The 21425-nt window shown below is 34.8% G+C and overlaps 3 protein-coding genes across 3 annotated transcripts; 2 read left to right on the top strand and 1 right to left on the bottom strand.

The window, feature by feature from the left end:
* Nucleotides 1-755: 755 nt before the first annotated feature.
* On the bottom strand, nucleotides 756-11075 carry LOC306878398 (CDC42 small effector protein 1). The gene is made up of 5 exons (XM_079430732.1): nucleotides 10988-11075; nucleotides 9631-9966; nucleotides 6118-6222; nucleotides 3366-3445; nucleotides 756-3279 (listed from the first exon to the last, which is right to left on the bottom strand). Exons 2-4 carry the CDS (start codon nucleotides 9691-9693, stop codon nucleotides 3377-3379), a joined length of 237 nt encoding a protein of 78 aa, XP_079286858.1. The 5' UTR covers nucleotides 9694-9966; nucleotides 10988-11075; the 3' UTR covers nucleotides 756-3279; nucleotides 3366-3376.
* Nucleotides 11076-13117: 2042 nt separating this feature from the next.
* On the top strand, nucleotides 13118-18892 carry LOC306878187 (GA-binding protein subunit beta-2-like). Its single transcript, XM_079430373.1, has 8 exons — nucleotides 13118-13310; nucleotides 14102-14209; nucleotides 14296-14463; nucleotides 14552-14746; nucleotides 14895-15045; nucleotides 16196-16360; nucleotides 16446-16564; nucleotides 16651-18892. The coding sequence occupies exons 2-8, from the start codon at nucleotides 14102-14104 to the stop codon at nucleotides 17002-17004; spliced, it is 1260 nt and encodes a 419-aa protein (XP_079286499.1). The 5' UTR covers nucleotides 13118-13310; the 3' UTR covers nucleotides 17005-18892.
* A 52-nt stretch (nucleotides 18893-18944) lies between these two features.
* Nucleotides 18945-21340, top strand: LOC306878271 (elongator complex protein 6). The gene is made up of 8 exons (XM_079430513.1): nucleotides 18945-19067; nucleotides 19228-19374; nucleotides 19452-19530; nucleotides 19665-19735; nucleotides 19822-19946; nucleotides 20069-20273; nucleotides 20375-20530; nucleotides 20607-21340. Exons 2-8 carry the CDS (start codon nucleotides 19321-19323, stop codon nucleotides 20727-20729), a joined length of 813 nt encoding a protein of 270 aa, XP_079286639.1. The 5' UTR covers nucleotides 18945-19067; nucleotides 19228-19320; the 3' UTR covers nucleotides 20730-21340.
* The last annotated feature ends 85 nt before the right edge of the window (nucleotides 21341-21425 follow it).

The raw sequence follows: 21425 nt of genomic DNA, 5'->3' as shown, positions 1-21425 counted from the left end.
GCGAGAACTACTGGAAGGTTAAATAACAGATTCCTGTTGTAATGCTGTATGTGCCAGATTATGCAAGTCAACAATGTTTAGTAGAAACTAAAGTTCGTGTTTGATTTAAGTGAATAATTCACCTGAATGAACTACAGAATGGTAATTTAACTTACTACTTTAACAAAACTGAGTTCCATATGCATCTGTTGCCACAAAAATAAATAGAATATATATATATAAAGAATTAAATGTAAAAAAAAAATATATACATTTGTTTTTCTGGATGCTATAACACCTTTCACGACATTCTCAGAACATTTCTCTCTAGAATCTATATAATTTCAATAAAATTTAGAAAATTGTGTCTCTAATGAATTTCTGAATTTCACTTTTGAATGTGGAGGCATGTTCAGTAAATGTAAGCAACTGAAATCTCAAAACGTGTAAACAATCAGTCCCTGACGGTCTGTTTTACTGTTTTTTTAAGCCATTGTGAGAAAAAGGAAATTAAAATGCAATGTGCTCTGTACCGGTCTGAGACCTAAATAATCTTTGTGCCAAAGGCCCGTTGTTTGTTTTTGTAGGTGTCTCGCACAACGTTCACGAAGTGTTCCGTGAGCTTCTTTAATAATGACTGTTACTGTAGATGTTAAAACATGCTTTAGGGATCAGCTTTGATTTCTTCGCCCATAAATTTAAGGCTTTTGTTCATATAAACATGCATGGCAAGAAACAAAACACCAAGTCAAGGAACAGCCCTCACTACAAGCCCTGGATATATTTACTGTAATAAGAAAATCCTGTTTAAATCCATGTTAATTGTATCTAAATAACTGTAAAAGCACCTGTGCACCTTTTTAGAATTCAGTTACAAAGTCAGAATTCTGAGTTTACATCTTGCAATTCCTGATTTGTTTTTCTTCCTCAAAATTGAATTAGAAAAATATGAATTCATTTCTATTGAAGTCATGCAAACAAAGCAAAGAGCAAAGTAAAATTAATGTTATTTACAGTACAATTAAATAAAAATACACTTAGGTAATATTACGATCTGTATCTCAATCAAAACAAACAGACCGTTCTTTGCACAACTGTATTGTTACAAACCAAAACACAACAGGATTCATCAACATAACACCATGCCATACGAACAGAACACTTACTGCTCCCATTTAAACAAAATCAATCAGTTGTCTAAGACTAAAAGATGTTTTAAAAAAAGTAAAGAATAATAAAAAGCATTAAAAGACAAAAAAAAAAGAGCCTAAAGACTGCTTTGCACAAACATTACGACTTTAAAAAAAAATAAAAATGGGCAAGCAGTCACATAAAACCAAAAAGTGAGAGAATCTGCAAGCAACATGTATAATTAAGTTAAGGGAGCTGTCGAAGTCTTTAGCGGATATGCAAACATCTGCATGTTTCTCTATACTGTCAGCTAAGAATGAAATGCAATTCCACTAAAAATACTCCAAAACATTTGGATTTCTAAAGCAACATGCACAATCTGAAAGCGTTCGCTATGCACATTTTTTCCTATGACATTTCCTAACAAATTACAGCAAACACAAAGTAAATTACAGTTTGGGATCTTGCAAAGCAATGCATTTGAAATAAAACATCCCAATTACAAGGAAAAACATTGTGTTTAACATTTCAGCCCAACTTTGTGCTACATTGAGCTGCATTCAAAAACAAAGTACAGAGTAAAGTATCACAAAGTGTGTGTGTGTGTAAATCAGTGATTTAATCATGGTGCCGTGTGAGGACTGGAAACAGAGCGTGTGTTTAAGCTGGTGTGGGGTGGAGCTTGATGTGTGAAAGTGAGACTAATGTGATGTTTAAATGACAAAGGGCAGTGGCTCGCTGCTGGCAGGAAGCCACCGTTCAAAGTCTCCACTCAGATAAACAGATAATAGCCTTTTTCTAATACTTAAGGATTAAAGGAACAACTCACCCACAATAAAAATTATTTACTCAACCCTCATATCAAATTTTTTGAAGAATTTTCATGCAGATTTTTTTTAAATTTAGTGCCTGTTAGACGCTCTCCCAAAAAAAAAAAAAAAAAAAAAATATGGTCCTCAAAAATCCAAGTAGTCTGAAGCTTGACTCAATTTTTCTGTAGCATGCAATTCTCAAGTTGTCAGTTCACTTGAGGGGACGATTATCAGTGAATAATGACATAAATTTGGTCTGTTCCTCATTTAAATCAAAGGTAAAACTTCGGAAAACTTTGAATATGGACCACCATTATGGTGCCCTTTTAGATTTTTTATAGCTTTTATACATTATATCACTATGCATTGATGTTGTACTAATAATCACAGAAAAAAAAAGCATACTCAAAAATAAAGGCGCTTAAAAAGGTTCTTCACAGCGATGCCATAGAAGAACCATTTTTGATTCCACAAACAACCATTCAGTCAAATGTTCTTTAAAGAACCATCTCTTTCTTAGTTTAATAATCTGAAGAGCCTTCTTTTGCCACAAAGAACCTTTTGAGATGTTAAAGGTTCTTTATGGAACGATTTAGACAAAAAGGTTCTTCTATGGCATCGTGAAGCACCTTTATTTTAAGTGTGTATGTGTTTGAAATAATATGGTGAATGAGTATTTTTATTTTAGAAATGTTAAACTATTCCTTTAGAGTTATAAAGGACATTACGCATTATTTGTTAAATGCAACATCAGACATGCGGAAATAAAAAAAGCCATATTTTCATATGATAGATATCCATCTACTATACACATACCAGAGGGCTTTGTATAATACACTAATTTGTGCAACTGTTAATGACAAGCAGTTGGAGACACTATAATGGTATAGGTGCACATATTTCCATTACAAAACAAGAGCAAACACACACTTGCGCACATCCTTATCAATGCCAGACTATGACAAACATGCCAGTTATAACTTTCGGAAAGGCAGTCAAATAGTCCCCTGTGTTAAAGCGATAAGAGCCTTTCCTCTTCCACAGCAAGCACAGCCAGTGTCTCAAATGCACACGTCACACATTCACACTCTTTGTCAGGCGCTCTCATACAATCCGGTCCAAATTTAATAACAGTCTTAGAGTAGAGGGGGGACAATCGTCTCCTCTGAGACATTCCAGAGGATCCAAAAGATAAAAACCTGCAGAGGTGGAGTCTATGTTGGTAGCTGCAGCAAGGAGGTTGTCGTTTTTTGTGATCAGGATCTCCACTTTATCGCCTCCTCATTGGTGCGGTGCTGCTAGCTGGACAGGTTCTGCTGAGGACACTTTACGGAGCTCGGGGTAAAAATTAAAAAGCCTGGGGAACAGATGAAGTTCTGTGATTAAATGAGTGAATGTGAGAGGATGGAAGAGGAAGAGGAAGGTGTGCGTGTTCATACTCACTGGTGAAGAGGCTATAACAAGCTGTTTCGTCCATTAGCGTGAGGCACTTTGGATCTCATTTGTTCCTTGATCGGGCCAGACTGCAAAAGGAAGTAACACAATCATGTTATTGGCATGGAAACATGCCTAATTATTAACAATAAGTCCACTTTAACAAACACAACTATACTTTTAGTAGTACAGTAAGGTTTATTTATACAGTCTAAGTCTTAAAGTGGTCAAAGTAAAATTTCAAACTTCAAGTGAGGTAAAATAATCTGATATACTAGGAAAAAAAAAGAAAAAAAGTCAGCCTTCAAAACGTCCTCCCAAGTCAAATAAAATAGCATTTATTGAACATTAAGTAAAAACTTAAAAATCATTATAGTAATAATTTCAATATTATTTATATTATACAATGACGACATTTTTAACATTTATATTTAATTATATAATAACATAATAAACAACTTAAATATAATTTGCAAGTTACAAAATATTTAAGTACTATATACACAATACTTTATATAGTAAATATTACTACTACTAATATAAAATCACCATATTATCATTAATATAATATTACTTTTAAATTATAACAACAACATTAACACAGCAACAAACAACTATTTATTATTATTAATGAATTGTTAATTAAATATAATGTTAGTACTAGTATATATACACAACTACTTTATTTGGCAAACATTACTACTAATAATAATATCATCATCATCATCATCATCATATTATATATTTTTACTCATTACATTACATTACAATAATAATAATAATCAGTACTACTACTACTAATAATAAAATTAATTTTAATACAACAACAAAAATAATACCGGAGTATCATCTCTGCAAATTAAGTTTTTTTAATATGGCATTTTGTTCATTAAATAGAAAGACTCGATTGCTACATGTAAACTGTAAAATAAATTCACACTTCAAGAGGTGGGGCTGAAAAAAACCCTACATCCTTCATGCAACAAGCCTGTTTCACACACAGAGCTCTTCACAGTGTCACACCCATTGTTACATCATGTGTCCCAGGAACACTGCATCTCACAGCACAACGAGGAGGAAGTCCATTTCACCGAGTCATTCTATACACAATTTCCCAGCACGGCACAAAAGAACAGAACCACAAGGGAAAAGCCAGCAGATCATCACATGGACTATAAAAGGCTGATATCAACCGCTTTTCACAAGAAGTTTCAGCTATCAGCGCTGCATTATTCACAGGTCCAGCTTTTGCTTTGACAAAACTACTAAAGCTGCAATTGACTAAAAAGCTCATTTCTTAAAAGGTGTTGACTCCACTAAGAGCTGTACATTCTGCAAATCACACATGAAGCTATAGACTGGCACTTAAAAATCAATCAGTGACCACTACAAAGACCTTGACGAACATTTCCTCATTTAAAGAGCTCTATTCTGTCCCTGACGGGCCGCCTGCCAACATTCCTCTGAGCAAGTTGCAGTCTGCTTGATTCTGCCCAGGTATTCAGTCCCTCCGTGAGCTGCAGGATTAGGTAACGCCTCACCTTCTTCACAACAGCTAGGAACGTGAGCTAAGACAACACGAGTCCCATTTCAGGATCACTTCTTACACATGCAGCATGTCTACCTTATTCAAACATGCATTTGATTTGTTAAATTTGACACTTTAGAATACTTTTACATAATAATAAACATTATTAGTAGTTACAGTATTAAAAAAATAAAATGTTTATTAATGTTTTACACACTAAAATACATTGAAATTAATAAATTATAAATTACAAGCAATTACTATAATAAATTTATAGTCTTGAGATTTATGTCTTTACATAATAATAGTAAAGATAATATTTTTATTTCTATTTTTACAAATTAAAATTAAATTGGAAATATTGTTCCCAAGCCTTAAATTTACTTAAAAAATAAAATAAAAATAAAACTATGACTACTATTTTTTTTTTACATTTATTATTATAAAGAAAAAAAAAGACTGAAAAAAAGTATCTGCACAGGCTGATCACTTAATCGGGGAACCTTCAACATTCACGTCAAGCATTTACAGGGATAGTTCACCCAAAAATGAAAATTCTGTCATCAATTACTCACTCTCATGTCGTTCCAAACCTGTAAGACCTTCGTTCATCTTCGGAACACAAATTAATATTTTTGATGAAATCCGAGAGCTTTCTGACCCTGCATGGAAAGCAAGCGAACTTCAACTTTCAAGGCCAGAAAGGTAGTAAGGACATTGTTAAAATAGTCCATGTGACATCAGTGTTTCAATCATAATTTTATAAAGCTACGAAAATCAATTTTGTGCACAAAGAAAACTTTCGGTCAGAAAACTTTCATTTCATTAAAAAAACAACTTAATTTGTGTTTTGAAGATGAACGAAGGTCTTATGGTTTTGGAACAACATGAAGGTGAACAAATATAAATGATAGAATTCTCATTTTTGTGTGAACTACCGCTTTAAACATGACTTCAGACATGGCAGGTGCAGCAGATGTGAGGGCAAAATCGAAAGGGAAAGAGGGCAAAAGAAAAACAACAGTCTTGCAGCGGATGCCAGGTATATTTCTACAAAAATCCCAGCAACCCTCTACAGATTTTTAATGTATGCCTGTGACAATCCAGTATTACCCAGAGCTTTAGTAAAGAATGCATGCAGAAGCATTTGTTCTGTCATTGTAAATTATAGCCATGTCATAAACATTCAAATGAGAGAGTCCCACTGTGCCAACAAAATAAAACGCGTCTTACCGGCTGCATGCCATCTGCCATTTCACCAGAGCCTATGTGTGTCAGATGAACGAAGTTTGTGGGCTCTCCGATCATGCTGCGATCAATTCTCCTCCGTTTCTTCTTCTGTGAACATAGAGGCTTAAATTAAGGTCCAGCATAAAGATGCAAAGCACTTGATTGGCAAATGAAACAGCATGACGTAATCCAAAGGTGTTGAAAATCTAAGTGTAGGGAGTAAACTCAAAGAAGCCGGTCATGTGACCATACAACGACCACACCAGTGCCTGGGTGATATTACACTAATGTTTCCCTATGGAATCTATTCCTGGATGCATCCTGAAGAAGAGCAGGATTCATCGAGTTCCTAAAAATCCCCAACTGTTCTACAGTTTACAGTTTCTTTTCTTTGTTTCCCATAACTATGCAGCAGAATTAGTCAGAGATTATACATCTAAAAAACAACAACAACCTTGTATCAACAACCAGAATAATTATTTGATGAGATCATGCAGGGGTGTTGGCATACGAGCCATTACTTGTCTGTCCAGAGTGAACAAAGTGCATTTTACACAACATACAGCACTGGATTTATATTGTCAATCATTAAATATATCTTCTACACTTACCTGAAATACACTAGTTTTTGAAATAGACCAGAGTTTGTTTGATGTCAGTGTTCAGATCGTTTTGTCGATGTTAAAGTTATCACTACAAATAATGAAAATAATAATGCTTTTAATGTCAAGATTATTACTACATAAGTAGTTACTTCTTTTAAAATAATAGAAATAAGTTTCCTTTCATACAACAAATCTAATGAAAAATATGAGGTAACATTTTACATAAAACAGGACTATAAACATTTCTTTATGTATATTGTTAAAAATAATTATAATTTTTTCTCATCATTATTATATATTTTATATGATTATATAAATAGTTATTTGTAAGTAGTGGTAACATTCTATCTTTGAGGTACATCTGAATCTAATATAATAATAATAATAATAATAATAAATGAAAACAAATATCAACAAAAACACTATTCTTATTGTTTTTAATATTGCTTGTTGTTAAAGTATGAACCTTTTATTGTTTTTATTATTTCTTACTGTTGTTACACTATGCATCTTTTATATCTTTAATTCAAGATTTGACCTCAGTGTTCATTACATATTGCCATTTATTATTTAGAAAGAATATTGTATTTATAATTATTTAGACAGACACAGACAGAGGCTCTTTGTATTTTTCTGCTCTGGACCAAGCAATTAAGTTTGAAAACAGTTACAAGTTAAATTTAGTTTTTCGAATGCAACATGTCTTATGTAACTCCAGACATCCTTGAAGGTGTTTACTTTCATAATCTTTGTATAGTCAATGGCCCATATCATAGCAAACCCTTGGCACATGCTTTAGTCCTTATCACCTTCTCAGATGTAAGGAGACACTTTAAACGTAATCATTTTATCTAAATCAGTTGAAGAAAATTGCTCTTGCACTGGGAAGCAGCATTGGTCTGTTACAGATGCCCACTGCTGTCTGACCTCACCCCCCACCCAACAATAGAACAAACAAGAACCTAAAAATAAAAAGAGGAAGGAGGGAGGAAAAGAATGAGCACTCCCAGCTCAGAGGAGCCAGCTTCCCTTTAGAACCCCCTGTCATTGTTACAGGAGACCGTGGTAAACCTGGGTCACTCATCATTGGCTCAGAACCTCAATCCAGATCAAAACAAACTGACTAACAAAGACTAAATGAAACCACTAACTTGTCAAATATGCAAAGCTATTCCAGAAACATAAACATGATTCTTTTTCTTACAGGAATATTAAAGGGAAAGTCCACCCCAAAATACATTTTTGCAATCATTTGGCAAACTCTGACTTCCTTTTGCTCATGCAATACAAAAAGAGACGTTTAGCAGAATGTCTGAACTTGGGCTTTTCCAATTAAATGAAAGTAGAACGCCAAGGACTGTCATGCGCCAAAAAGGATCATAAAAGCGCCATAAAGAGATCCATATGACTCATGCTCTATATTCCAAGTCTTTAAAAGTCGCACAGTTGTTTTTTGCGAGGAACAGACTGATATTTCAGTCATTATTCAAATAAAACTGCTTTTCAAACTTGCTACATCATGAGGTCAAACGAGATTTGAGAGCTAAAAAAACAACATTTTTAGACAATAGCAACTTATATCAAACTATCCTTTAATATGATTATACAAGATATAATACAAAATATTATACCTGTACTGCCCAAAACAAATTTCCCTTAAAGGGACAAATAAAGTATATATATATATATATATATATATATATATATATATATATATATATATATATATATATATATATATATATATATGATTATAATGATGATGGTATGAATACAGTATAGGAAGATGTAGTATGTGAGTCATATGCAGTACTTTTATAGTGCTTTTTTCTTTGTTTTGGAGTCAAAAAGATGGTGGTCACTACTTTCATTTTATGACGTTTAAGAGTCAACATGTTAAACTTCTATTATGTTCCACTTAAGAAAGTCAGTCTTACAGTTTAGAAACAACATGAGGGGGGAGTAAATGAAGACAATGTTACACTACATGATACACTACTGTTCAACAGTTTGGGGCCGGTAAAATTATTTTATTTTTAAAACGAGTCTCTTATGCTCACCAAGGCTGCAATTATTTGATCAAAAACACAAAATATTATTACAATTTGAAACAACTGTTTTGCATTTAAATATCGTCGACATTACTCCAGTCTTCAGTGTCACATGATCCTTCAGAAAACATGTTAATAAGCTGATTTTGTGCTCAAACATTTCTTATTATTAATAAACGTCGGAAACAGTTGCGCTGCTTAATTTTTGTGGAAACCATTTTTTCTGGATTATAATGAACAGAAAGTTGAAAGAACAGAATTTATTTGAAATAGAAATCTTTTGCAACATTATAAATGTTCATGATGTTGCGTTTGATCAATTTAATGCATCCTTGCCAAATAGAAGTACTTTTTTAAAACTTACTGACCCCAAACTTTTGAACTATAGTGTATAATCTTGATAAAAATCAAATATGCATGTGTGGGCACATTTATCAGACTTCCCTCACATGCAATGTGGTTTGAATCCATACCTCTACACGTTCACCCGTTCAATGACAGAGCATTCTTTGTCCATATGTGTTTCACGTCTGGCTTCACTCTCAAAAACACATTTGCACTCTTGACAAACTCCTAAGACTATCTGGGTCACATTCACATCAGCTGAAAGGTTTCTTTTCTCCCCTAGACCAGCGTGAGTCATTCTTCACATGATTAACGAACACAAAACTTGCATGAGCCACGGGGAATGCCTAATTGATGAAATTAGTCCAGATGTTATTCTCAAAAGAGGCCTGATATCACAGTACCTGTGATTCATGTAGATTCCTGAAAACTAGGTTTTACTGTATTAAAACAGTACAACTTATGATGGAAGTCTGGGAAATAAAACTATAAGTCTCCCCAAATGAGACACTTACCGGAGGAGGTTTGGCTACCACGCAACAGCCGATCTTATGCCAGAACGCACTCATCTCCGGCATGCACCGGTTGGGTTCCCCCCTCTCTCTCGCCACCCTGCAGGCCGTTTAGAGACAAGATAGAGAGAGAATCTAATCCTCAACACTCAGCGATATAAGCCGTGGCTCCTCCAAAAACCTCCGTCCTGATCACTGACAGAATCCTTGTTGATGTCTCTGCTTTAAGTATATACACACACAAGACTCCTTATTCCCTCAGTTATTCTGGGCCCCTGATTTCCAGTTGATTCTGTGGGACTGTGGGGTTTATAGGAGGCAGAGCCGTTACAGACGAATCTGTTCAATGAAAGAAAGAAAAAAAACATGGATTTTTCATAAAGTAGACCTTGATCCATCATACAAGCACACCATATATCATACATTTAACATACTACAAACAAAACAGTAAAAGACACTGATTTTTAATGATGCAAATCCTAAATTAAAGAAAAAAGCTACCATCTTGTAACTTCCTTCTTTGGCACTGAGATATATAATATGGAACTGAACAATTACAATAGTCATTTACATGATAGTACTCCAATTAACGACAAAAACAGCTTGTAAAATAAAAAGTACTATAGCAGTAATAATCATGCCATGATATGATTTTACAATATACATATTATAATACCACGGTGCTCTGAATCATACAATTGTGCTGAAACATTAAATTATTCATGTTAATATGGTATCCTAATTAAAATCAAAGAATAGCATGGTATTACGGTGGTATATAGAAAAAAACGAAGTAATACCATGGTAGATCTTCCTAACTAGACAGCAATGGCCCTTTATGACGTCTAGGAAGGCAGTTCACTAGTTTGAGACAGCCGCTTTCTTGGGCATCGAGTACACTTTATAGAGCTAAAAAGTTACATCTAAAGGAAACACACGGAAAATCATTGCAAGCAGCAACAAACCCATTACACTGACAACGACTAAAACACACCTAGAATGGACTCGTTACAAAGAAACACACTACTAAGCCGAAAGCAGAAAAAAACAAACAGTCCAGAGGAAGTTTTCAGGAAAACAGTGTGTAAAAGTAAAAAAAAAAAGTTTCAACTCGCAGCACCTCGATGATAAAGTGATCCGACTGAAGTTAAGTAGACTATCAGCGTCTCGTCTTTATTACTCGAGCACACAGGCGCTGGTGCTATTCAACCTCAACTACATATGAAAGTTTGGCACAACAACCCGGCTCGACCGATCCTGGGCCATGCTAGCGGCTCAAATGAATTAATAAAGTTCAATTGAGTCTCAGAAAAGTTATTTTATTAACAAGCATAAATTAAAATAGAAAGAAAAACGTTACCTTAGATGAAAACGAGAGCCCCAGTGAGCGGCTGGAGTGAATCAACTCTTGTGTAGAGAGCTGAGGGTGGATATGATCCCAGATCACTGAGGTGTGGTTGAAGTTTCCCCCATTAATATGAGGAACTACTTCAATCCAGAGACCAGCAGCGCCACCAACGGGCTACAGATATAACCTTAGACAATATATTTGATGTACGTACAATTATGAAGTCTCTTAGATTTGTTGAATATCTGGTGAAAATGGAGAGGTTTAGGCAAATTAATTTCCGTTTGAATGGTCTTGTTTCTAAATATGTTGAATATTTTAATAATCCTTCAACGCAAGATGTCTTGGGAAAAGGGGCTTGGGGATAGATATATGGGAAGATAACTGGACTAATGCCCTCCAAGATATTAGGTCTTGTTCGATCAACTCTAATTCGCAGTTGATTCAGTATAAAGTTGTCCACACATTGCACTACTCTCGAACCAAATTACATTGCAAATATCCCTCTGTGTCACCTTTGTGTCTTAAATGCAAGTCCAGAGTTGGCTCATTTATTTTGGTGTAAATTTAGTACTGAGGTGTTTTCTTTCTACTCAAAGGTACTTAAGATTGATTTTCCTCATGACCCTCTTAGTGCAATATTAGGCCGGGCCCCCTTCTTAGAGAAGTATATAGCTTCAATCAGATCCAAACAGTTAAATATGGGATGACCATAGCAAAAAAGATGTGGAACAAAGAGTTTGTGCCTAAATTTGAAACATGGCTTACAGAGCTCAGTAATGCGTTACATATGGAAAAAATCAGATATGAGATTGTGAGTAAACCAAAGAGATTCGTACAGATTTGGAAGTCCTTCTTTGAATATTTGGAAGTGATAACTGAATTGAACCTTTTTCTTTAAGTGGGGTGGTTAATTTTATAAAATAGCAGTGTGTAACAATTATATTTCCATAATTGGGTATTTATTGGTATAGGATGCTCCTTTTTTTATTATTAAATGACTGTGTATATGTAGAGACGGCTGTATGTGCTTTTGTATAGGTGCACAAGTATGAACGATGTTTATATATGTATATGTATACTATATATGGGTGTATGCATATGTGCATCAGTTCATTGATTACAAAGTCATTACAGTTTTCAATTTTTCATTCAATTTTTATTTTGTATTTTTTTCTCTGTTTCCTTGGTTGGGGGATTGTTCTCTTAAATGTGAAAACTTAAAATGAAATATTCAAAACTTTTTATTTTACTCCATTTAAATCTCCCTCTTTGGGTTAAAATTGCTGAGATTACTCAGTTTTCCCATGCACAAGATCAAATGATCGATTGTGCTCTAAACTGTGTATTAAACATAATGCAGTATATCACATTTGGGATTTTTTTTTGCCATTTTTGCCATTATAATGTTTGTACTGATGAAAAACAATAGCATAACATATATTTTAATGAATAATATGTGACCCTGGAGCACAAAACCAGTCTTAAGTCGCTGGGGTATATTTGTAGCAATAGCCAAAATACTTTGTATGGGTCAAAATTATAGATTTTTCTTTTATGCCAAAAATCATTAGGATATTAAGTGAAGATCATGTTCCATGAAGATATTTTGTAAATGTCCTACCGTAAATATAGTAAAACGTAATTTTTGATTAGTAATATGCATTGCTAAGAACTTCATTTGGACAACTTTAAAGGCAATTTTTTGATTCAATATTTTGATTTTTGTTTTGCACCCTCAGATTCCAGATTTTCAAATAGTTGTAACTCAGCCAAATATTGTTATATCCTAACAAACCACACACCAATGGAAAGTTTATTTATTCAGATTTCAGATGATGTATAAATCTCAATTTTGAAAAAATGACCCTTATGACTGGTTTTGTGGTCCAGGGTCACATATGTTGTATTCCTTAAAATATATATTTAAGCAGTTTTTTTCCAGGAATATAAAATAAATATTACAATAATAGTAGTAATAATAACATCGATTAAAATAAGATTTTTAATCTTGAACTCAGCAGTCCTATCCTAAATAAAGCTGGAGGAAATGTATTTGCATAAACCTCTTCATATGCAGTAGGGGGCGCTACAAACGCCTCAACTTTTAAACACTACCAAAGAAGAACCAATCAAATATTTCTACTTCCGGTACCGTTCGTGCGCCATCTTTGACGACAAATAGCCCATCTATGTTATTTTTGTTTTCAAAAAGTAACAGAAAAGTATGATAAAGCACTAAATCGCATTAAATAACCGAAGCATACGTCTGTTTTTTTACCGTGTCTAACGTGTTATAATACAGTAAAAGTCTCCGGGAAACATTTTTGGCGAGGTGAGCACCAGAAGTTTTGCTTTATTCTGTTTAACTGACTGCAGGAGTTTGATGTACTGTCATAAAAAGAGATATTAATGACATATTTCATATGATATTGCCGATATAGTAACTGTAGACGATTACATGACAATACGAGGAGTTGTTTTAAAACTTAAAAAACTTAAGCGCAACTTGCTCAAACTTCTCGTAATGATATATTTGCACTTTGAGTCATATGTTCTCTAACGTTACTTGTCAGATTATTAGCCTGCTCATAAAAATAGTTAGAAAAATATACTGTATATATTACGAAAATCTCGTTAAAAATAACCATTAAGGTTACGATTTTAATTATGTTTCTTGTGATGTAGAAATCAAACCGTTTTTTAAACAGTAACACTATATAATAGACAGTAAACCTGACTGAAAGTTTATGAAAAAATCCACCCAGCCACACAGAAACATTGTCAACAAAAGCATGGAATCAACTTCCCCCGGAACTTCCCTTATTATAAAATGATGACTATTTCCCGTTCTGTCATTGATAATGAATTACGTCGAAGGTTAATGTACACATCCGCTTCCTGGCACTTAAAAACACTTGATCCTAATGGAATAAAGTCTTATGACGTATATAACCACCTTCACTATACAGTTTGTAAATATGAAAACCATCTTTTGGGCATTTTCCTTGAAACACTGCACCTGGTTAAACACCCCATGAATGTAAACAGGTGGTTGTCAAGAAATAAAGTAACATTTCAGTGTCAACTGTATTCTGATGCTTCTAACCTTATTTGTATGATTAGATGTCGCTTGTGGATTTGGGAAAGCGTTTGTTGGAGGCAGCACGCAAAGGACAGGATGATGAAGTGAGGTCACTTATGGCCAATGGAGCTCCTTTTACTACAGACTGGGTGAGTTGTATTTGCCGCTCAATGCTTATTTTCGGCAATTTATAATCTGCATTTTACTGTAACATAACGATGGTGCTATGTTTTAGCTGGGAACCTCACCGCTTCATTTAGCTGCACAATACGGGCACTACTCCACCGCTGAGGTGCTTCTCCGTGCTGGAGTGAGTAGAGATGCCCGCACTAAAGTCGATCGAACCCCCCTCCACATGGCTGCAGCAGAGGGCCACTCAAGCGTCGTTGAATTGTTGGTAAAGGTAATAACTGATGAAAGCAGAACAGCATTAGTTTTTTTGAGATTGTGACTTTATAGTTGAGATTTGATATCTGTTATATCTGGGACAGAGTGGAGCAGATATCAGTGCCAAAGACATGCTGAAAATGACCGCCCTGCACTGGGCTACGGAACATGGGCACAGGGGAGTCGTGGAGCTGTTGATCAAATACGGCGCTGATACTCGCGCCCTCAGCAAGTTTGACAAGACGCCTTTTAACATAGCGGTGGACCGAGGAAACACTGAGCTGATGCTGTTGTTACAGGTAAAAATGAGATTGGATTTTATTGACATGTTGATTATCAGATGTCAAAACACAATGAAAAATTCACCAGCTGTTGTGTATTTAAAATCATTTATAGGCAAAATCAAGGCTGCAGTCTCATAACTTGATGGTTGGTTTGTTATTCTAGGAGGGAATGCAGAACCAAGTGAACATGAATCCAGAGAGGACTATCCTAAGCAGCACATCACCTGCCACCACCAGCCCTCAGTTCATCATCTCCTCCTCTGGAGTGGTCAATCTCTCTGATATTGTTCTCACTAATGCTAAGGCTAACACAGGTATGAGTTTCGTTACATTTTGTTTCCATGCTTGTCAATAATGAGTGAGTGACAAAATTATCAAAATTATTTTACATCATTTAAATTTTTTAAAAATATGCTTTTGTCTCTATGATAAAAGTTGACAAAACCTGTTCTTTCCACCTGCCCTGTCAAAAATCATGTAAATCATAGTTTGTTTGTTTTTTGCCTTAGTATATTTAATTTGTTGGCTTAATGCAAGGAGTTTTTTCCACTTACACTACCATACAGAAGACTGGGGTCAGTAAGAGGTTTTGAAAGGAATTATTATTATTATTTTTTTTTTTAACAAGGACACTTTACATTGATTATAACTGACATTAAAGACGTTTATAATGTTACATTTTTTTTCAAACATTCTATTCATTAAGCAATCCTTTAAAAATTATCACAGTTTACACAAAAATATTAAGCAGCACAACTGTTTTCAACACTGATTATAAAAACGGATATTTCTTGAGCACAAGATCAGCATATTAGAAAAAAAACATCTGAAAGATTATGTAACACTGAAGACTAAAAGACTCAAAGAAAAGAACTGCTGAAAATTCAGCTTTGCTATCATAATTAACATTGAAATATATATAAATATAACATTTTTATATTAAATATATTAAAATCTGTTTTACATTGTAATATTATTTCACAATAATAGCCTAAAGTTTTTACAGTTTTTTTTTTTTTTATATTAGAGACTCATTTCAACAACATTAAAAACCGACCTTAAACTTTGGCCACAACAACAAAAAAACTTTAGGCATACTTTGTAAACCTATTGATTTTTGAGGGTACAACTTAGGGGTGCAACTTAGACAAGGCATGAGGTGCAAAGTTTCTTTAGCAGGTTTGTATGACTTTGATTTGAATTGCGCTTTACATTAAAATCAATTATGAATTATGAATCATAACTGTCAACTGGCATTTTATTTACTCACTAAAGCCAATTTTTCTTGCATTTTGTGCTTGTTGAATGTTCATTTTGACATTGACATTTTGCAGCAGTATTTAATTAACCAGTTTTATTTAATTTAATTGTTTTATTTGAACTGGATGCACATAGAGAATGTGTATTATATGTTATATTTGTGTATTTCTCATTTGCAAACAAACTGCTGCTATATCCCATCAGAATCTGCAGAGAGTGTGATTGCTGCTGATTCGGTAGATTCTGCCATCCAGCATCTTGTAGGGGAAGATGGCCAGAGAGTTATCACCATAGTAACCGACCAACAGGGAAACCTGCAGACTGGCAACTTGGGACAGAAATTCTTTGTCACAATGCAGGGGCAGCAAAGTGAGTAGATTGCTAGTTTATAATTTACAGACTTTGAACAGACTTTGAATTTAGATTCTATTCTAACATGCCTGTAAATGTTTAGTGGTTGCAGTGCCAGCGGGCCAGATTTCAGAAGAAATCATAACAGAGGACACCAAACCAGTTCCAACACGGAAGCGGAAATTTGAATCAACTGTCAACCACACAGATGTCAAACACAAGGTCTGACGTGCAGAGATTCCCATTTAAATCATACTTTTTGGAATGCAAAATCAATTTGAAAGTAAACTGTTTGGGGTTTTCTATAGGAGCCCACCGAGAAGGACAGTCGGGAACTACTGGAACAGCAGCTAAAAGAAGCAAACAGAAAAGCCCAGGAGTACAGACAGCAGTTACTACGAAAGGAACAGGAAGCTGAGCAGTACAGGCTTAAACTAGAGGCCATTGCCAACGGGCAGACCAATGGCACCAGCACAGAGCCCCAAGAGGAAGTGGTGCTCCAGGAAGAGGAAGAGGAGGAGGTGATTGGCGAAGAGGAAGTTGTCATGTTGCCAGAAGGGGCCATCATCATTAAAGAGGAGCCCCTTGACTCAACAACAGGAGAAACAGTAACATTAGTAGAAGCCGCAGATATCACAGCCACCTCCGAGGGCACGCCGTAGCAGTGAACCCAAAGACTCAAACACTCAGGAATTACATACTCTGTGTGCCTGGAGTGTGACATTGTATTTATTTATTGTAAATCATAACCTTTTGTTTTCATCCTGTTTTACTCATAGCATTCAGTTTCTGTACAAACCTCTACAAAGATGTAGCATGAGTTATATTTAGGTGGCCACAACAATGCTGAGCTGCTCAGATTGACAAAATTAGAAGACCACACGTGTCTTTTTAACATATAGCAGTGCAAGTTATGGAAGTTTTAGTGATAATGCTTTTCAATAAAGCCCTGTTATGCACCTTGAATGCATACTATACTGTTAGTATGCACCATAGTGTACTTAAAGGAACGTTCTGGGTTCAATATACTTCATTTTGACTTGTCCCTTTAGTTTTTAGTTTTTTTAAAGTGCAAGTTGTGGTTATACTAATGCACTTTTGAAAAAGAATAAACTGGGACAGTGTTCTGGTGAAGCTGATATTTATGTTAAATCACCTGCATTAATGAATCAGTAAGAAATGTATTATTTGAGATGCAAAATCTGCCTTTTTAAAAGATTTTCAGGGTCCGTGAACCCTGAAAATATTGTGCAAAAATTCCTGTGTTTACTAGCTGAATGTTTCTTGCCTGGTTCAGTGTTGTGCCGTATTATAACCACGATTTTTGTTAAAACGGCAACAACTGAAGGTCAAGTCAAAACTGTAATTGCAAATGCTGTCAGTAGAGCTTAACTTGAACTTGGAACATTCCTAAAATAGTGACATAAGATTTAGAGTGAAGGTTAACAGTATATCATATAAAGAACAATAGACATCATTCAGCTTTGTGTAACATTGACCTGCTCCTGCAGTGTGAGGCATGTCTTATTGATGCAATCGGCATCTGGGGGTGATAATCAAAGTAGCTATGTATTTACTTAGTAAACAGACTCTTTCATGTATTCTAATACTTTTAGCAGTTATAAAGATAATTAATGGTTCTTTCACTTTTTTATCTTACATCCTTTCTTTTGTTCTGTTAGACACTAAATCACGATTTGCATTTCAATGTTTTGTGCTCTAAAAAGTATGCAACAGGTCTGGTCCATGTGCCTGTTTTGACTGTCCCTGTAAAATTTCCCAGCTGCTTTGTTTATAGATGTTAGCAGCTTTTACATTCAGTCCCTCAGTGAAGTTATATCATCAGTTGTGTTCAGTTTTTGTATGTCAAGTTTTAAAATGTGAATGCAATTTTATGGAATTTGACAAGTGTTCTAAGGTTTATCTTTGCAGAGAAAAAATGTTTTGCATTATCTATGACGTGTTTTCCAGGTACACAGCTGATGATTAACATTCCATGAACTGAATTTCAAGGGCTCGCATTACCATTGCTGTGCAAAACTTGTTTGAAAATGTACAGTTTTCTTCCATCTAAACCCATGAATATTAAGATTTTTGGAGGACATTATACTATTTATTTAATGGGTGACTCGTGGTCAAGACAATGTTTTCCCCTTATATATATTTTTTTATCTCTTTTTGTGTATTTAGAATTTCTGTTGTATAAGATGTCATCAGCAGAGCTTTAAAGATCAAAACATTGATAATCTGTTGAAATTAGTTTTAGGCCTAAAGCAAGCTGTGTTTACACTTTTGTTGTAAAGTTTAACAGGCAGAATTACTTGTATTTCAGTGTGTTGAAAGCAAATGCTTAGAGTTCTAACTAAAGTTTGTCCCTGAATTTTCTTGTTTGTATATTTTTTACATATATATTTTTGTAATGAAACACTATCTGGGCCTGTCTTTAGAGCACTTGCAGCTACGTTTTTATCTCTGGTCAAAATAAATATTTTTAAGGTTTGGTATATCTACCAGTTTTTAAAGGATGAATAAAAAATATTTTAAAATCTTTCACTGGTTTAAGAAAAAAAAAAGCCCTACTTGGAGGTTGCTCTGACAAAACGCGTTTTCCGGAAGATTGTCTTCATGCGGCTTCCGTACCCACGTTGACTAGCATAAGAGACAAACGTGAAATATTTATTTGTATATATTTTAAAAGAAAATGATGTAATTGTAGACGGTGCAGGTACGTTATTATTACTTTACTGTTCTCTTATTATTTTCGATACTTTGAATACTGAGGCAACGCTAATATTAATTTAGCATGCTAACTGCGCTACATATACACAGGAATGTATGCACTTTAAATGCTTTGCTTTCATTTACAATCGTGTTTTTCTTAACAGCATGAAAAATACGGAAGAAGATCTGGAGAAATAGAGAGGAGACAGCAGCATATCCTGCTCAACTGTATTAAAGTTCATCTCTATCTCACAAACATGTTTCCGGAATTGAACAGTATTCTCAATTCCACTCCAGATAGTTTCAAATCGGTAATTGCATCTCTTTACAAGCTTGATGTAACATACTATATGTCATACAGTCTAACCGATGTTTTCTGCACCTGTAGAGTGACTTTATCCTAGTGTCAGACAGACGAGCTGATGCATCATTCCTTATTCATCACTATCTGTCTTTCTATTTACGTGGTAAGTGCCCTATTGTTTATAGTGAGGAAATGTGTGTGTATATATATATATATATATATATATATATATATATATATATATATATATATATATATATAATAAAATAAAGTTTTTCTAAACTTGGATATTTCCAGCTGGCTGTAAGGTGTGTTTTCTGGGTCTTGTGCAGTCCTTCAGTCACTACAGTGCTGTCGGGCAGAGGCTGGTAAGTTTACATCAACTTGCTTTTTTTTTTTTTTTGACATTTTGTTGCTGACATTTATATTTCTTGATCATGATGTTTTTGTGCAGGGAGTGAGTCTGGCACAGGCGAGAGAGAAGGGTCAGCTCGTGTTTCTTGAAGGACTGAAGAATTCTATTGGAGTTTTATTGCAGGAGGACACCAGTCAGGAGACACAACCTTTGAGTTATCTCAGGCACGTATTGTATGTTATGAAAATGTAGTTTAAATAAATTTTTTGCATTATTCCTTCGTCTTATAATGTTATAACCGATATATAAAGAAACAAATATGTTTTGCCATTTTTTGTTTTTCTAGGTCCCCGGGTGCTGGACTGGAAGGTCTGTTCAGATTTGTGGAGCGTTCTGTGCGTCAGAGTGGAGATGGTGATGCTGGTGAATCATGGGGTCCTCCAGTGTTACTCGTAGATGATCTCAGTGTGCTCCTGAGTTTAGGTGTTAGTGTTGGAGCAATACTAGACTTTACCCTCTACTGCCAAGCCACCGTGTGCTCTGAGTTACAGGTGAGTCAGTGTTTTTGCGTCAGTGCCTGAAATAATACCAGATGCAGTTGGTTTCGCACTGTATTATGACATATTAGCTATAAATGTCTGTTGATATCCAGGGAAATATGGTAATTCTGGTGAGATGTGAGGAGGAGGATGCAGATGATGATGAAGAGGGATCAAACCTGCTTCAGAGGGGACTAGTTCATCAGTGTAACTTGGCTTTACATGTAGAGGGGTTACCCACGGGCTACTGCAGGGACATACATGGACAGGTGCGATTTCATGTTAAAGCTTATGCTTACTCTCTAATCAATGGCTCTGAATTAAGCTGACGTTTTTGTTTTTCAGATGGAGGTTTGGTGGCGACAGAGAAGAGAGACCATCTACAACCAACGAAAAATATTTCACTTTAAAGTCCACGATAAAGGAGCATCGTTTTTCGCTCGAGGGACTTCTAGTGCTGTTCTCTAAGTTTTCAAATGAATATATAAGTTTTCGCATTGAAAGTCTTACTGAAATTGTCATTATTTAGTTTGTTTTATGTAAATACATATATTTAATACATCACCAGTTGCATTTGATTTGTTCACTTGTTTGCATTACTTGCTGAGATAACTTAGTGTACAAATATAATGGGTACAAATATAATGGGTGCTTGTAAAAGTATCAATATGTATACAATTACATCAAGAGCTGGAACAATGATGCTAGTTAATGCCAAGAAGAGCTCGAGGAAAATCCATACTCCGGTTAGGAATATCTGAACATAATATTAGATTTCTCACTGAACGAGAGCTAAAATACAATTCATACACATGAAGACAAATTCACATGTTTTTATTCTTTTCCTTTGAGGAGACCATGAGAATCTTAAAACATGATAGTTTCTTAAAATTACATTATGAGATTCTCTGTCGTTTATTTGTAAATGAACTTGAAATAAATACGTTAAGAATATATATATTTGTAGATTGTAGAAGAATTAACAGTATCCTGCACAGTCGCTTATGTAAAGTTGTCACAGAGGGCGCTGTGGTGGTACTTTTGATTGTAACAACAAGCCTTAAAACACTCCCTACTTGCCTTTATGTGATTCATTATGATTCATATCCAGTAATCGGTTCCTTTGAACAGTTCGGTTCATGGCTCTGGCTAACTGGACTGATT

The sequence above is a fragment of the Barbus barbus genome (assembly GCF_936440315.1).
Source record: "Barbus barbus genome assembly, chromosome: 12".
NCBI classification, from domain to species: domain Eukaryota; kingdom Metazoa; phylum Chordata; class Actinopteri; order Cypriniformes; family Cyprinidae; genus Barbus; species Barbus barbus.
This window is presented reverse-complemented; position numbering and strand designations above follow the sequence as displayed.

Bases quoted from the DNA above. Each gene is read 5' to 3' on its own strand.
- LOC306878398 (XM_079430732.1), bottom strand. From the start codon at position 9,693: ATGCCGGAGATGAGTGCGTTCTGGCATAAGATCGGCTGTTGCGTGGTA. The intron at 6,223-9,630 runs GTAAGTGTCTCA...CTATGTTCACAG, and splicing joins TGGTAGCCAAACCTCCTCCG to AAGAAGAAACGGAGGAGAAT. The intron at 3,446-6,117 runs GTAAGACGCGTT...TTCCTTTTGCAG, and splicing joins TGGCAGATGGCATGCAGCCG to TCTGGCCCGATCAAGGAACA.
- LOC306878187 (XM_079430373.1), top strand. From the start codon at position 14,102: ATGTCGCTTGTGGATTTGGGAAAGCGTTTGTTGGAGGCAGCACGCAAA. The intron at 14,210-14,295 runs GTGAGTTGTATT...GCTATGTTTTAG, and splicing joins CTCCTTTTACTACAGACTGG to CTGGGAACCTCACCGCTTCA. The intron at 14,747-14,894 runs GTAAAAATGAGA...TTGTTATTCTAG, and splicing joins AGCTGATGCTGTTGTTACAG to GAGGGAATGCAGAACCAAGT.
- LOC306878271 (XM_079430513.1), top strand. From the start codon at position 19,321: ATGTTTCCGGAATTGAACAGTATTCTCAATTCCACTCCAGATAGTTTC. The intron at 19,736-19,821 runs GTAAGTTTACAT...GTTTTTGTGCAG, and splicing joins GTGCTGTCGGGCAGAGGCTG to GGAGTGAGTCTGGCACAGGC. The intron at 19,947-20,068 runs GCACGTATTGTA...TTGTTTTTCTAG, and splicing joins CAACCTTTGAGTTATCTCAG to GTCCCCGGGTGCTGGACTGG.